General features: G+C 41.7%; 2 protein-coding genes across 3 annotated transcripts; one reads left to right on the top strand and one right to left on the bottom strand.

Annotated features, from left to right (window-relative positions):
• The first annotated feature begins 12 nt into the window (after nucleotides 1–12).
• On the top strand, nucleotides 13–2,073 carry LOC118790450 (barrier-to-autointegration factor-like protein). The gene is made up of 4 exons (XM_036547363.1): nucleotides 13–46; nucleotides 868–967; nucleotides 1,315–1,440; nucleotides 1,927–2,073. The coding sequence occupies exons 3-4, from the start codon at nucleotides 1,315–1,317 to the stop codon at nucleotides 2,071–2,073; spliced, it is 273 nt and encodes a 90-aa protein (XP_036403256.1). The 5' UTR covers nucleotides 13–46; nucleotides 868–967.
• A 740-nt stretch (nucleotides 2,074–2,813) lies between these two features.
• entpd6 (ectonucleoside triphosphate diphosphohydrolase 6) lies at nucleotides 2,814–15,767 on the bottom strand. Of its 2 annotated transcripts, none has more exons than XM_036546666.1 (14): nucleotides 15,638–15,767; nucleotides 14,337–14,671; nucleotides 12,497–12,573; nucleotides 12,124–12,267; nucleotides 11,503–11,578; nucleotides 9,436–9,471; nucleotides 7,898–7,986; nucleotides 7,032–7,111; nucleotides 6,085–6,149; nucleotides 5,244–5,345; nucleotides 4,746–4,886; nucleotides 4,437–4,493; nucleotides 4,088–4,200; nucleotides 2,814–3,158 (listed from the first exon to the last, which is right to left on the bottom strand). In XM_036546666.1, exons 2-14 carry the CDS (start codon nucleotides 14,596–14,598, stop codon nucleotides 3,075–3,077), a joined length of 1,326 nt encoding a protein of 441 aa, XP_036402559.1. In that variant the 5' UTR covers nucleotides 14,599–14,671; nucleotides 15,638–15,767; the 3' UTR covers nucleotides 2,814–3,074. The 2 variants fall into 2 exon arrangements, with proteins under 2 accessions (XP_036402559.1, XP_036402560.1); XM_036546667.1 differs by lacking the exon at nucleotides 15,638–15,767 and adding an exon at nucleotides 15,410–15,603.
• Nucleotides 15,768–16,014: the final 247 nt, after the last annotated feature.

Here is a 16,014-nt window from a genome sequence, read left to right on the forward strand (position 1 = left end):
ATTTAAATTTGCCATGCATTCGGAAGTTGCCCTTTCCGCTTGAACAGTAGGTGTGAATTATTTGAAACGCACAAATGCTTCTCGGTGCATTCACGTTGACCAGTACTGTGGGGGGCTCTTCATACTGCCAAATTCTTGTGACGTGAATTCGGCTTTAAATTACATCACATCATCATGCACATCTCTGTCCCAAAGTAGCCATAGTGTAGTGGTGCTTACTATTCTGGTGTAGACATAGGTGTTATTCAGGCTGTAAAGGGATCGTACAATTGTTTACCCCCTGGAAGGTTGTTGCAAGCCAGACATAGATGGACCTCGAGACTACGGCAGACGAGCTCACAATAGAAACGGCTATCCTTATTCTCTAGTTATTTGTGCTCACAAGTCCTTAAAGAAAAAGCCATTTTCGACATTTTTGTACAAACAGTATAAAGTAGCCTACTTAATTTAAAAAGAAAACCAAATAACTTTGCACAGCCCTTAACTTTGTGTTGTGTTCCAGTTCCATTTTGAAAGGCACTTACGAATTTTTAAATGCAGAATCGATTGATTGCTTCATTAATGACATTGCATATTGGTTGACCAAAGCGCTGACTAATTGAAGGCAAACACGTGTTAACTAGCTATGCCAGTGTCTGGTGTAGCTGTAACATAGGTGTAAGAATAGGTGAAGGCACCAGTCGCAACCTTTTAAAATGGTGCTCACAGAAGGCACTGTAAGGCTCCCGTTCGTGATTTGACTACTACTTTCCAAATAGAGCATTTTCACTATGGCACCCACATACCAATTGGGAGATGAAAACCGTAATTCTCTTGAATGTATGACTGGTTAATTATCACGGATTAACAGGTGCCCCCCTTCTGCAGAAACAGGTGCTTCAAGATTATATGGAAACAAAACTTTCTTTTCAACTGGGAACAACGCTGAGCTTGCTTGCACCCGGAGTCAATACTCAACTTTTAAAGGGTGAGTTTTCATCGCATGAATTCTCAATTTCCTAATAGGCGTTGGGTTTATTCTTCAGTGGTTTTCATAGGAGCGAAGACAAATTGCTTAAGTACTCGGAACCTACAGGAATCCAACACGGCCTTAGGGTTTCACATGTAACTATTCACAATTATCAATGTATCTTGTTCATCACAATTGCCAATGTATACTCTTAAACCAAGCCTCAGCGGTTGGCTACAGGTCGGTGTCTCTTGTCTTGGGCGAAAAGCTTTTTGTCTGAAGAATCGTATCGCATTTGCCACGGACAACAAACTATCGCGTGTGATCTTACCCATTTACAAAACCGCGTGCCTGTTCTTGCAAAGATGTCGAACACTTCACAGAAACACAGAGACTTCGTAGCTGAGCCTATGGGTGATAAACCCGTTACCGCTCTGTCGGGGATTGGCGAGGTTTTGGGGAAGAAGCTCGAGGAGGAGGGATTTGATAAAGTAAGTGTGACCATTTTACTTCGGGCTGAGAAGGAAACATACAGTGCAGTGTCTCTGTAAACATCGAAGCGAGTGACACTAGAAACTAGACAGCAAGTGTTAATTTATTTACTAGAGAAATGTCTCCGAGTATTTTGAAAGAGCCTTGTTAGAACCTTGAAAGACACTTTTTATATTCTCATATATCCTCTTCAGAACTTAATATTGGCAGCATGGACCTCCTCCTTACTTGGTGTGCAACTTTCCAGGGGATCCATATTAAACATTGTTGAATCAAATTTGCGCCCAGGAATTGCAAATGAAATTAATGCATTTAAAGCAAAGACTGCATCAACTCAGTCTGATGTTTCCTTATACCAAATGTGGCAAGCTGTATGCACCAAGGATTCTGTTCTGTAGTGCTGAGCCCATGATATTGGTACAGCTAGCATCAGTGTCTTATCAGTGGCTGAGCTGTTTGCTTGCTCCTTTCCTCTCTCCTTGCAGGCGTACACTGTCCTGGGCCAGTTCCTCTTGCTGAGGAAGGATGTTGAAATGTTCAGCGAGTGGCTGAAAGATACAAGTGGGGCAAACTCAAAGCAAGCTGCCTCATGCTCCCAGTGTCTAAAAGAATGGTGTGATGCCTTTCTGTGAGAGATTTCCTGCAATAAACCACTTAGATATCACCCCTTTTCTGCAAAATCGGTTGCATTCTACATCTCGAATGGGTAAAGGCAGTTTCACTCTGGTGGAAGTGACAAGATTAATGGGAAACCTTCCTCCCTCAAAATGAGGTTTTGTGGCTTCTGAAAAAAGTCCACTTAACACAATCCAGTAGTTTGACGTAATGAAAATAAATTAAGCTCTTGGACTATGGCCTGTTTCTGCAGTTTTAATATGCTTCTGTCATCATGTCACAGCCGATACTATACCCAGGTACTACACATGTGAAATTGCACGATCAGCAGAGTCAGCACCTGCATAATTACACCAAGTCGCTTGATCGGGCATGTGTATTCAGTATGTATAAACTTGTTTAGTGAATTCTACATAACCAATGCAAACCATTTCCACTTATCAATACCCTTGTTACTTTACATTTTCTTATACTGCACTGCTAACTGCAGTTTGGAAATTTGCCAGAAGAGCATTAGAAAATTGCTTGTTTCATTAGATAAGTTGAACTCTATATATAGTAATGGGGGAAACTGTGATAAGAGAATCCTTCCTGTGGCTTTGAAGCGACCCAGTGCATTACATAAAGATGCAACAGGCATAATACTTTTTCAAAATGCACAAAGTAAAAAATGGCACCAAAGACTGTAAACACACAAGTATTATAGTAATTCAAGTGATTAATTTTTAATAATGATCAAAGAACTTCTTCCCTTGGCCATGCTGCTTCAAACTGCACAGTACCTCTTGTGCTTTATTATTTAGTACATGTCACATTCCTTCAACATATAAAACACATTTAAAATTTTGCCCAGTCAAATTCTGGTAATGATTAAAGCATGTATACCCATAGGACATGGCAAAGTAAACTCTTACATTCTAAGTAAATATCAAAAGGAATACAATCATTGGTTGCCCAAACCGCACTCGTATGTAAAGATTCACTGGGCGGACAGGGCAGCTGTCTTGTCTTCATTGGCTCAGGGTCGGGAGAGTGACTCGATGTAATGGAAAGTAGCTCCTAGTGCCCAGCTGGTCTCTACATCATCGATCTTCCTCGCCAGCTGCAAGCAGAAAACGCCAACAGTTATCAGTTCTGCTAAACTTTCCTGTAGCATAGGACCCAACATGGCTCTGGAAGCTGTGCAGCATGCTTAAGATCTGATTAACTGATCTTTCATCATGAAATTCACTGCAGGGTTTTAATTTGTATGATTTGCCGTGAGTTGTGGTTCTGAATAGTTAAGGAAGGCAGTGCTCCCCGTCTTTGGCTTCATTCAATTTCCAGCCTGTAGGGGAGTAGAACTGAGGAAGCCCGAGTCTTTGACTGCACCTGTTTCTATTGGGCTCACTGCAGTGTTTTTTTACACCAATTTTTGATACTGTACTTGTAGATGTCTGATGGAAACTGGATTGGAGATGCTGCCTGCAGAACAGCAGGTAACGTAAGCAACAGTATATTGCATGTAAGTGGCAGTTTAGACCACTGAAGATGTTTTCATAAGCCTCAAAGGTGAACATTAGCTAAAGTGTGATGCTAAAGGCATACATAGTAGCTACTTTGAGTTCACTGTACTTGAAGACATTTGACACCAAAATTATGACAAGCTAGCTAATCAGGCAGCTGATCAGAGGGAATCCTGGTGTTACTTGGCAGCACTTTCACTACTATGGTTTATAGTACAGTATTACTGATGCAGTACCACCAAGGACCAAGAGGACTAAGCTATAGTATTACTGATGAAACTATTTTAACCCTATACATCTAGAAGGCAAAAAAGCTATGATATATTATGGTAATGACAAGAAGGACAATTAGGGTTTTCCCCATCTTACTAAGTGTCTGCTTAACATTAAAACTATTTTTAAAATAAACACAACCCTAAGAGTCTTGGGATATTAAGTTCATCTGTAACAGTCCAGGTTACTCAGTCCCTTGTCCCACCCCATCATGTCTTAAGTGAAATGCATGAAAAAGTTACGTGGATGTTACCTTAAAGACTTTCTCCTTTGGAAAGCCCAGTTCTTGCAGTAATGCAGATATGTATGTGAGATCCAGGCAAAGGAAAGGATGCTTTCCTGGAGAGTCTACCATACTGTTGCACACTGCAAGGCAAAAAGGTGATTCAGCTTGAAAAATAGGGGTCCCTACAATGCCAAAGATTTGTTAGATTCATCCTGAAGGTCCATTTTCCTCTTAAGAAGAAGCTATGGATATAATCCATGTGTTGTGACCCTGTCTCTCTAATGCATCTACGCTCCGTACTTGAATGTTGAGTAATTATGAAGCATAGTGTCTGCGCAAGGAGAAGAACGCATAGCAACAAGGAGAATCAACTCACCTCTCTTGGCAGCTTCGATATAATCACCTACATTAATAACCCCTCCAGTTTTCTCATCTGCAGCAGAGAAGAAGAGATGGTACTTAAATGTTCACAAATACCGGCAAACCACCCAACAGTTTGCCAGAAGGCAGATATGCAGTTTACCCCCTGTGCCACATGATGTCACCATACAATCTGTTCATTTGCTGCGTTGCTCTGTTCCCACATACCCACTAATCACTGTACTGTGTGTGGCATAAACTGGTTCGCCTGTTACGTATCAGATTCAAAGACAGAGGAACGTGAATGGACATGCGGCAGCCATACCGATCACACCAATGTCCACCGCTCTGTCGTAATAGTAGGAGAAGGCATAGAAGTTCATGTCTTTGGCCTCCTCTGCTTTTTTCACCTTCCTGTAGAGCACCTTCTCCACCTTCTTGTAGCAGGACTCATAAATGGGTTCCCCTGGAACAGAGCGATTCTATGTTTTTGAACTGAGCTACCCTTTAGACTCTTGGTTTTCGCCTACATGAAAGTCACAGAAACAATGGAGTGACAAAGAGTGTGTTTCATAGTTATGAATTGACCTTTTCCGTCAGCTTTATTATTGCAGTACACGTCTTGCAACTGTGACCCACAGTTCATGCAGTGTCATCACCAGCAACATATTCATATGTTCGATTCAATTAGGTTCTACCACAGCACCTATAATGAACACCATCCAACAGAGTCCTTTAAAGTTGCTGAAGTCTCCAATACAGCCAGACATTAAATAAAAATGATGTAATATCACAGAGATACAGTGACCCTGGTGTCCAGTACCTGCCTTCTGTCCTTTCACAGTATACACCACTTCAGCATGCTCCCATTGGTCTGTGAAGTCAGGAGCCAGGCAGGGGCTCACCAGCTCCTGACTGCCCTCTACTGTGGAAACATGGAATCAGCATTTGTACTGCATTTTAAACAGCAGGCTGTCAACATGCTTGGGTGAACACATTCCTTAATTTCAATCATTTTGACTGAATAGCTTAAACACTAATTATACATCTGAATGAGGAAACAGCAGTTGCTAGTGTACAGGCATGACAGTGTTATTGCTTCTTTGTTCTTACATTTTAGTGTAGGGACACATTCTGTGAATTTGCATCATCACACTTGAGGTCAACCAAAAGACTAAAGCAGTCCTGCTGAGTATATGAAATTCAATACCATTACCACAAAATTTCAATACAACGATGGAGAGCACGCGCCACCTAAGGGCCGAGATACTGAACTACAAGATGAGTCTGATGAGTGCTGTATTCTACAGGTTCCTCTAAATGACAGATCCCGGTGAGCCAGCTGAAGCACCCAATCTCAAGAATCATCATAAATTACACCATTATTCTGGTAAACATTATATAACTCAAAGAATAAACAAAGAAATCTGATTAAAAATCAAGTTCATGAAATGTAAATCCCCCCTCAAAAAAAAAAAGAAAAAGCACTGCATTTGCAGCATTCAGCTGATGTCAGTTGTCTAAGCCAAGCATCAACTAAATCACAGTAACAGCTGGCATCCAAGGAATTAATCTTGCGCGCTGTTATTAAAAGATTAGATAATGGCTTATTTATGGGAGACGGTCTTTAAAAGGCAAAGTTGGGCAAATTGAAAAGTACGTACGAGGCTGTCCTTCTGTTCCTCCCAGGATGGCGAGCCTTGCAGACATGAGGCCCAGACCCAGGTAGCTGGAGAGGAAGAGGAAGAGGAAGAGGAAGGGAACCATTAATCCGAACGGGTCTAGTAATGCAGGAACAACTCAAGACAGTATGTAGTGGAATTAACATTTCAGTTACTGTTCTGGCACTGACGTGATTCAGTTTCAACTAGGGCTGGGAGACATAGCCGTTGCGATATATTGAATAGCTGTTTTTAGTGCAATAACAACTATCCCCGGTATGTTGGCGCTAGGTTTCTTCCCGTATTGTTTTCCCTTTGGTCATATCTGATACGGGAGCACGCCTCGAAAGTTCAGTGAAATGCTTCCGGCGCAGAAAAATATCACTTGTATCTATGTGTTGGTTAACTTACTTATTAGCTTTGAAAAACACAGCATATATTTTCACTTTTTATCTTTGTAGCCATGTGTTTCTCTCTACCACATGGAAGCAGCATAGTGCTGTTGCTGTGATATCAACATCGAATAGATACGAGTGGCGTTTTTTCCCCGGAAGCATTTCACATGGCCTCGGAAAACTGGAGGTGTGCTCCCGCATCAGGTATGACAACTAGGGAAAAAAAACAGGGGAAGAAACCTAACGCCACATGCCAGGGATAGCTGTTATTGGGCTAAAAACAGCTATTCAATATATTGTGACCACTATATCACCCAGCCCCAGTTTCAACATCATTTACAGCTGGATATTATACTTCAGTTGCAGAATATATGTGTACCACCATTTTTAATTGGCCAATACATGTATTGCCAAGTACATGCTAACATATTTGCTTTGTTTTTTTGTTTTTTTAAACTAGCAAATGTGTGGCTGAATAGCACCCCAGACATGATCCTAAAACTGAACCTTCAGTGATAACTCTCTCCCGTACTTTTTCAACAGAAATTCACCTACCTGTGAGAGTAGAGTGTGTGGGTACTATTGAACATCTGAAACGATGTGATGTAATCCACGGGTGAGGTCTGGATGGTTTTCTGAAAGGGTAGATGACAAGCATTAGCCATGTCTACAGCATACATTCAACTTCAACACAAAGCAAAAGCATTCTAACATTATGCCTTGTAATCACACATCCCTTAAATAAAAACCCAAATGACACTCTGTGAAGAGAATAATACTAGCTTGATAATACTGTGTCAGCACTGATTAATAACTCTCAACCTGTAGCTGCTTCAATACAGAGGTCAGTGTTCCACCAAAGTGATTGCCATATAATCCACTTAGATTTTGAGATTTTATTGCATGACAGTATACACATTAAAAGATAAGGTAATGTGTCTATTACTGTTTAATGTACTTTTATAATGCATTAATGCATTTTATACATTACACTGATAATTGGAGCATAAGTGTAATACTGGCGTAATGGCTATTAATAAATTGCCTGTGAGATCGCATTCAGATCAGTGTTGCATCCACTGGCAAAGTAACATTAGAGAAGCCGCGCAATCCTCAAACCAATTTCACTCATCAAGCGGCGGCTTGTGAGCGAATTTAAACTCTTTCGAAAGCAGTGTAATGACCTGGTAAATTGGTCCCCAATCCTCCGTGTACAAGGCCTGACCTAGTTAAGGAACAAGAATTCCCCCCTCTGTCGAACGTTTATTTACCAGCCTTTCGGATTAAAGCAGCATTTGCGGATTAAGCCATAAGATGAGAGGCCATCCCGGTAGTTTGCGCGTTTAAGAAGAGATCTAGTGTCGGGGTGGAGTGGAGTGCGGGAGGGCAGTGAAGGGGGGGAGGGGACCTCAAACTCTTACCTCGTCTTGTGGGGAGAACGTGATCTGCGTGGAGCCCCCTCCCAAATCCAGCATGCCAACGGTGCGTTTGTCCTTGCCGTGGAGGCTGCCTGTGAGGGGGACAGGGGACAGCGGGATCAGCGGCCCTGCTCCCGGGCTCTGTGGGGCTGGCCCAGCCGCTGGATGTAATGAACGCTCCGCGGCTGTAATGCAGCTCAAATCCAATGAGAGGTAATCAAATCTTCTTGTCCAGATTAATCTCTCGCGGGAGCCCTGTTTGCTTCTCCGAATAAAGCTGGTTTTCACACGCCTCGGGGCAGAACCCCAAGGGCGGGTGGCGGCGGGTCGCCCCAGGCTCGCCCCGGCCCCAAGTTCACCTCAGTGTCGGCGCCAACTAAAGTGCCAACTGCCTCAGTGGGGGGGGGGCACAAAGGTGTCGGCACATGCTGACACGAAACCCTTTGTAAGAGACTGAGACTGGCATTTCCTAAATTTTTATACCACAGTAATTCGGCCTGACCTTTCCCCCTTGGCTCCGGAGACTAATTGAGCCTTTCCATTCTAAGACAGGTGTACGATCACAGGTGAGCCACAGAGCACTGGCTCTGTCCTTTCACAGCTAATAGGATCTCCTCTGGTTCGCTCACTTTGACTGTCGCAACTGCTGTGCAAAAATTCATCGTAAGCAACAGGGACTAAAACTTCACAGGTATGCAACGGTGTCAGACTTCTTATTTGGTGTTTGTATTTTTGTTTAACCAAATCTTCAACTATGATCCACGTATGGGAAAAAGTGTTATTTCAAGTCGCAACTAACTTGGCTACACTAACACTAACCTATGGCTATATGCCATTAGCTGTTGGAGGGGACCATGTGCTTAAGCCAAAAAGAAATGGGTGATTTGGACTTTGAGTATCAGAAGGATTATGGTTCTCTGGATACAGGCTTGTCTTTCCCTGCTTCTGTGACTCTGTAATGGATTCCACTGAGAGAAGTCGGAGGCTTACATACACTAGCAAGCTTGAACATGGAGCAGATAGTTCTGCATGTCGGTACTGTATGTTGCAGTGGAAGCGATTAATGGGAAAGGTGGCATTCGTCAATCTAAATGTCCTGAGCCAGTCTAATCACTGTGTGTTCTACCAGAGTCCCAATTATTACATACATGTTATCAGACCATTACACAAGATGCTTTACTAATATTCCTTTTGTGGAGAAATACGCTACCCTAACAGATTATTGCCCCTTTGAGAAAGCTTGTTTGAAAATGATTTCATATTGTTGGAATCTGTAACTTCAGTCAATAAACAGTTCACTTTCTCACTTTTTCTCTCTCTCACTCACATTCTCACACACTCACAATGCCATTCACAGCCCACTCACAACCCACCTTAATATAGCACACTCATTCCTATGTACCTGATGCATAGGAATGTATCAGTATATAAACTATGCACATATCAGACATAAAACATAGTTATGATAATGGGGGTGTCTCATGCATTTTGCGAATAGAATTTTTTACAGTACAAATATCGCCAAAGTGCAGCAACCTCACCTATTAAAAAGTTGACAGTGATCCATGCAGAAATACCTGCGTAGAGAATAAAAACACAGAATCAGATGTAGGAGTCTTTGAGAGTAAGAATTACCAATTGTACAGTCACTGTGCACTTAAATTACGGTAAAATAAGAGTTTACAGGAGTAAGGAGTTACAAGTAATTGCTCTAATTGAACAAATTACAAAAACAGTAAAAAAATTATTAATAATAATAATAATAATAAGCACCATCATTATATAGTTTGCTTTATGAGACATATTAAGTGAAAGCAGTACCTCTTTAATAGCACTCATAATGTTCCAAGCAGCTGCACTGAGGTTTTACAAGGGAGGGGCATTAGTGGGGACATGTTTGCACAAACTCCCGCAGGATATCATACAAGCTTTGGACTAAAACTCTTAGCATCGCTAAGACGCTACTGAGATTTCCAAACAAACAATAAACCCTAAAGTGCGTGCAGCGCCCTTTGCGATAACCCGTGTCGTCACTCTGAGACCCTGCCACTTGTCCTTCATTCCACCCTGCCCCTCCCCCCTCCCCCCACCGGCCTGTCGACCCCCCCTTCGAGTAGCACTTAGGTCGCATTTACAAAAAGACCACTGCATTTTGCGAAGCTGGAGTAATCTCTGCTCTGATAAGCAGCAGGGTAAGAGACCAAATAAAATTTATAATAAGGCGGAGATATCCATCCGCGCATTAGCCCGGCAAGAAATCCAAAGGAGTCATCCATTAGGCTCAAACGTGGGCGTGAAACCGTTCCAGAAATCCAGCAGCTCTACATTTATCTCACCCACAGTAGGACCAAAAAAAAACTCCTCTGCTACAAGGTGTTATTGTATACATTCTGTGAATATTATTTCACTGAATCTTTGAAATATTATGTGATGTCTATGCTATCCATGATGTTCCAGATTTTTTTCAATAATTCAGATTAAGTGATGTATTCCAAATGGATGTTTTGCTGATTTTAGGAGATGGTTTGCTATACGAGATCCCACATTACTCTGCGCTCACTCCTATACCAGAGGGTTGCAGGATCCACACCAGTCAGGAGCAACAGCTAAACCTCTGTGACAGCTGCCTCTCTGCAGCCTAAGAAGAGAAGCCAATGAAGCCAATGCTGCTGCAATGGAGTGCCACATTCTCAGGAAGGACACCTTACTGCATAAGGACTGCTTCACACAACAAAAGGCTGAAGAAGCTCCCTGCCCATAAGCTACCCAAGGATTGAACCCGGCCCCATTATTCATTATCAGCACAGTCAGTGCTGAGGCCAGGCTAGCAATTTATAGCTGCAGTAAATCAGGGAATTATATATTTAACCTCCATTTCTGTAATCTACTAAGGCTGCTTGAACGTGGGCAGAACAAAGAGAGGGTTGAACTATGTGATCTTCTTGTCCTTTAAAACACATTGCAGAAAAGCCAGAAAATCTCTGAAATGCTTCCAAAGGAACTCTTTTAGGTGGACAAAAAACGTACAATGGCCATCATTTTTTAATTTTTGTTAAATGCCGTTGTTTGCCCACTTACATTTGATAAATATCTGCAGAATTACTGTGCGGTAAACTACATGCTCCATTATCAGGTACCAGTAACACAGCAAGTTCTGAGCTCAATCATGTGCTGCCAGAGAAATACACATGACCTTAATCATTTTGCTGTAACAAGTCCTGTTTTACTGTATTTTTATGGTAAAACATGAACACATACCCCTTCTGATGTAGAGCTGAGCACAGAGTAATGGGAGATATCATGTAGCAAATGAATGTCTGGTGTACATACACAACACAGCACTTCATCTAAAATATTGCACACAGCCAAAACAGTAAGATCAATTAAGTGGTGTACCAATTAAGTGGCGCACTCTCAGTTGTGAATACTAGGAAAAAACTTAAGAAGATAAACATGATGAAATGGGCATTATATATTGTGCTGGCTTATTTTCTTGAAAAATTCTTCAAGACCTGCAAATGAATGTGATGTCATTTCCTGCGACACTACTCCTACAAACAAAACACCTGCTGGGAAAACTGAGGTTAACCAAATGGAGGAAGGCATACCTTCATCAGTACCGTCCATTATAGACACACTGTCCCCTCTGGACAGGAAGGGGGACTCCCGAAAGACTTCCCGTACCTTGGGATATGAGACATTTTCAGGTTAGAAGTACATATGTTGAGAATACGTTTAATGAGTTTTCAGTATACGTACATACAGACCCACAATATTAGGCTATATCATAAGACAAGATGTTCTGGACAAAAGCCCACTGTACATTGTTTCTGTAATGTTTTAAAAATCAACTTGCTTTACCAGCATTCTGCATACTTTGCAAAACTGTTCACGTTCTGCCGGTCACGTAGGCTTTGAGAATGATGACATTTTATATAACATACATACCCTGCTAATTGCAGACAACAGTCCAGAGCGAACTATCCCACTGAAGAGCGTGCAGAGTGTATATTAGTGTTACTTATATTACTGTAAAAACCCCTGAATGGTTTAGGCTCACCCCTTAAAGTGTAAACCGTGTACGTCCCACCACTGCACTGGGCATACCACATATGAGGTATGCCTAGGACCCCATCAGGAAAAAAAAAAAAGAAAACAAATACTCCAGTTCTTGCAGGTAACTCAGGAAAGGCCGCTCACTGTCAGCCCACATTGGTGTCAGCCCCTACCTTGTCCAGCAGGTGAGTGGCCTTCTCCCCAGGCAGGAGACGAAGCCCTGCGGTGGCTTTGAGCACCAGGGGGGTGGTGTTCCACATCGACTCTGGCACGCTGCCTTTGGCCACATCCAGAAGCTCCTGGATTCCTTCCCTACACTGAGAAAATGGCCCAAACCAAGAGAAAGAGGGTAAAGATGACGACAGCATGACGACCGTAATGATTACCAAGACAGAGAAATAATATATTAAAGATATATTAATATACGACACATAATGTACTATTAAATATGGTCATGTAGTAGTCAAAAGTAAGTGCATGAGAAACTGACATGCGAAATCTTAAATGTAACATACTTAATTGTCAAAAACACACAATGTTCTTTACCTTATCTGGATCATCAGCATACGCAGACAGACCCGGTTTTATTGCTTTGAACGTTTCATGAGACAATTTGGGAGCCACTATTTGGGGAGGGGAGAAAAGAAAAAATGTGATAACGATTCTTACAGTCATTAAATGATGTTAAAATGACCTCTCTTGGTGGGGCACCCATGAAGAGCATTGGACTATCAGCTGTCATCACCATACATTGTACCAGAGCAACAAACCAATGTTTCATACACACACACTGTGTTACATCACTAGGTTCCACTTCTTTTAATTCCTTAAATCATGACAGAAAAATGCAGAAGGGATGCATTCCAGCACTTCAGAGCACCTCTGCCTTGTGTCTCTTCCTTTGTTCCTCTGTTAAGCCCACTGAGGAAATGAGGAAAAGATGCAAGGAGAAAAGAAGAGGGTACTTAATGCTGTAAGGGAAATGGAAAGTCCTTGTGCAGCTGAACTTTAGCAATTCCATATGACATTTAGCAGGAATTCCATCCCTCTTCAGGTCAGATGTTGGAACGTATGGATAATTTGACTATTTTGCTCACAAAATGGTTCATAAAATGGCATTTTGTATAAAAAGCCAATATTATATTGCTTTAAGATTTTCAAATATTAAATCATCTGTTTAAAAACCATTCAGAGTGATAAACTGCTGTCAAAATTCATTTATTTATATTGTGCTTTGTGATTGTACTGTTGCTGCTTAGATGTTGTGTGCATTTTTTCTGCATTGTGTACTGTAGTGCAGTCTGTGATTTCACAACAGCCACTGCTACACGCAACAAGTCCTGTGACATTACCTGACACTGGTTCACACTACTCCTCCGAATCCTTTTGAATGTATTTAAAGTGAAAAATCAAACTGAAACCTGACGGGCCTATGGAACTTGAGTCCACATGAAAGTGCTGTTTTAGTGATAATTATACTGGCATAATGCGCGCATGTGTGCGTGCACACACACAGAACATGCAAAAACAGGTGAGGGAGTGCTAAGTGCCCTTTGGTATTAAGAGTTAACAGGAAAGACCTGCTCAGTTTCTTTAGTGGCCTTGCCCAAGCTGCAGCGCTAATGTCTGTGTGCTCCAGCGAGTGAGGCTTTGACAATATTACCATAAATGGCAGGTGCTTAATGGCCATTAGAATATGACAATCATAGGTTTAACAATAAAGCCAAAGCAGCACTTAAGTGATTTAGCTTAATGTTTCAATGCGATAACTACGGTCATCCTGGCAGCCATCAGCAGAGCTAAATACAGCGTTTTTTTTTTTTTGCACTACTGCAATTGGACCATACACTCCTGTAAGAGAGGGGAAAAAAAAAAACAAAACACCAAAAGCCAGCACCACCACACTAGTGACACATTCGCATTAACGCATCACACTCCAAGTATAACACCTTGTATATTCCAAGTGTGTACAGCCTAAAATGCTAAAATGGACCTGCTTTAGTGAATCATTATTGAATCAACCAATATTTACCAAGGGTATGAAACAATGCATGCAGTTGTGTGAATTTGGTGCTTTAAAGAACAGTTGTCAAACACTTCACTTTACACACCATACAACAGAGAAAGAAAGGTTTTTAAGGACAGAGGAAAAATAAACAATAGAGACTGGATGACAGCAGAAAGAGAGAACAGTCCCTTTACTTTCTCAATGTAATGACACGTTTAAAGTTCTATCCCTACAAACAATTTCTTAGTGACCTACTAGACAATGTATCCTGGGTCTGTCCTGGCCCAGGTAGGAAACCATTGGCAAGCAGAATATGTTGGAACAGAGAATTTGTTTCAAGCAAGATCTTAAAAATGTGAAGTGCATTTCAGGACATACCATTTTCTTCAAGCACGAACTTGAAGATGTGGACTCTTGTTCCTGTGCTGCCGGCATCGAACATAATCCCATACTGGAAGCGCTTACTAGTGAGGTCTGGAGAGGTCAGTCTGTGGTCACCATCTGAGCCTATTCTGGAGTGATAGTACGGCGGTCTGGAGAGCGCCGGTCTCATGCCGTCAATGTGCCATTTCACGTAGGTCAAGTAGGCCACCACACAACCCACGAAGAGAAACGCGCTGGCTATCTTCGGTATCCTCATGTTCCGTTTGTAAAAGGCACATGCTGCTGTTGTGTGCGGGTTTAGGCGCAACCCATCGCAGTCACAGCTGACACTGCCACAAAAAAAAAAAAAAACATGAGAAAAAAAACTACAGTAACTTTACAATCAATGACTGAATCTGTTCAGACTATAGCATATTGGATAGTTATGTTTTATCGATTTGACAATACCTGTCCCAGAAAAGTACCAACTTGATATTCATAAAAAAAGTTTTTTTTATGTGAAATGAAAGCGATTTGGATAAGACCCTGACATTTTCTTTGGTGTCAACATTCACATACTACTTGATAGGATACCTAGCTATAAAGTCAATGTTTCAGACTTGTAGCTTTCATTATATGGTTCACCGGAGTCATCCTTTCCCAGACTGTAAATGTTTGCTACTACCTACATAGGATACAGCAATGGTGTCCTTTGGAAACGTGTTGCTAGAATTCATTACAGCGATGTCATACATTTCCCATGTATGTGCTTTGAACTGCAAGAATTAGTCCAAATATTGACCATTATTATCTGAGAACGATTTTTCCGTCCCTCCTCTGGGGCAGGCAATTCTTCCTTGTTTAGGATGCAAAATGGGTACATACAGCTAGCTAGTTATAAAGACCAAAAAGTTGCAAGTCTAGTGTCGCTCGAAATCCCACAGAGGCGTGTTAAGTAACAGGTAAATTCCAACAACGTGAATCCTATTGAGGGAGCAGGCTAGCTCGCTAATCTACCTCAGCTAGTGCCATACCGATGATAAGACACCATCAAGATATTTAGCTAGTAGCGTTAGCGATTGACCTACCTACTATCCCATACGTCTCAGCGCTCCTCCTCATTATCTTTATATTTCAACAAGGACATTCAGCATTAGCTCCTACTATGAGGTCGCCTGCTAGCTAACGTTTGCTAACTCAGCTATCTAGTTAGCTATCCAACATTAGCTGAACAGCGATAAATTATACAAGCTCCGTTTTAAAATAACAATGACCCTAAGTAAAAACCCAGTCCAAACATGTTATAAACCATATACCTATGGGTGGATAATGTCCCCACTGTTAGTTTTCCGACACATTTTTAATTTCTTTTAAACTGGAGTGTTGAATAGCTGGCCGGCTTTCCAACGACCGCTGTTGTCAGTTTTCTTCAATGGTTCTTTCTTTTAGAAGCCAAGCCAAGACAGTCTCTGTTTGATTACGTCACCAAGAGTAGTGTGATAAGATGACGTACGTAAAAGGTAAACGCGCATACTTTCGCTGGCCACGTCAGACACAGTCATCTCAGCAATCGGCTGTTTGAAGATCACATATGCAAGTAAGGACATATTAAGTGCAAGAATTTGCAATGAATGTAAACTACAAACCTAAATATTCAACTGCATTGCAGCTACGATCGATATGTACATATGTA

Source organism: Megalops cyprinoides, chromosome 15 (genome assembly GCF_013368585.1).
Source record: "Megalops cyprinoides isolate fMegCyp1 chromosome 15, fMegCyp1.pri, whole genome shotgun sequence".
Lineage (NCBI taxonomy): Eukaryota > Metazoa > Chordata > Actinopteri > Elopiformes > Megalopidae > Megalops > Megalops cyprinoides.

Excerpts from the sequence above, each read along its gene's own strand:
- LOC118790450 (XM_036547363.1), top strand. The coding sequence starts at position 1,315 with ATGTCGAACACTTCACAGAAACACAGAGACTTCGTAGCTGAGCCTATG. Across the intron at positions 1,441-1,926 it reads AGGAGGAGGGATTTGATAAA|GCGTACACTGTCCTGGGCCA; the intron begins GTAAGTGTGACC and ends CTCTCCTTGCAG.
- entpd6 (XM_036546666.1), bottom strand. The coding sequence starts at position 14,598 with ATGAGGATACCGAAGATAGCCAGCGCGTTTCTCTTCGTGGGTTGTGTG. Across the intron at positions 11,579-12,123 it reads CCACTCACCTGCTGGACAAG|GTACGGGAAGTCTTTCGGGA; the intron begins GTAGGGGCTGAC and ends TCATATCCCAAG. Across the intron at positions 3,159-4,087 it reads CAAAGGAGAAAGTCTTTAAG|CTGGCGAGGAAGATCGATGA; the intron begins GTAACATCCACG and ends TTCTGCTTGCAG.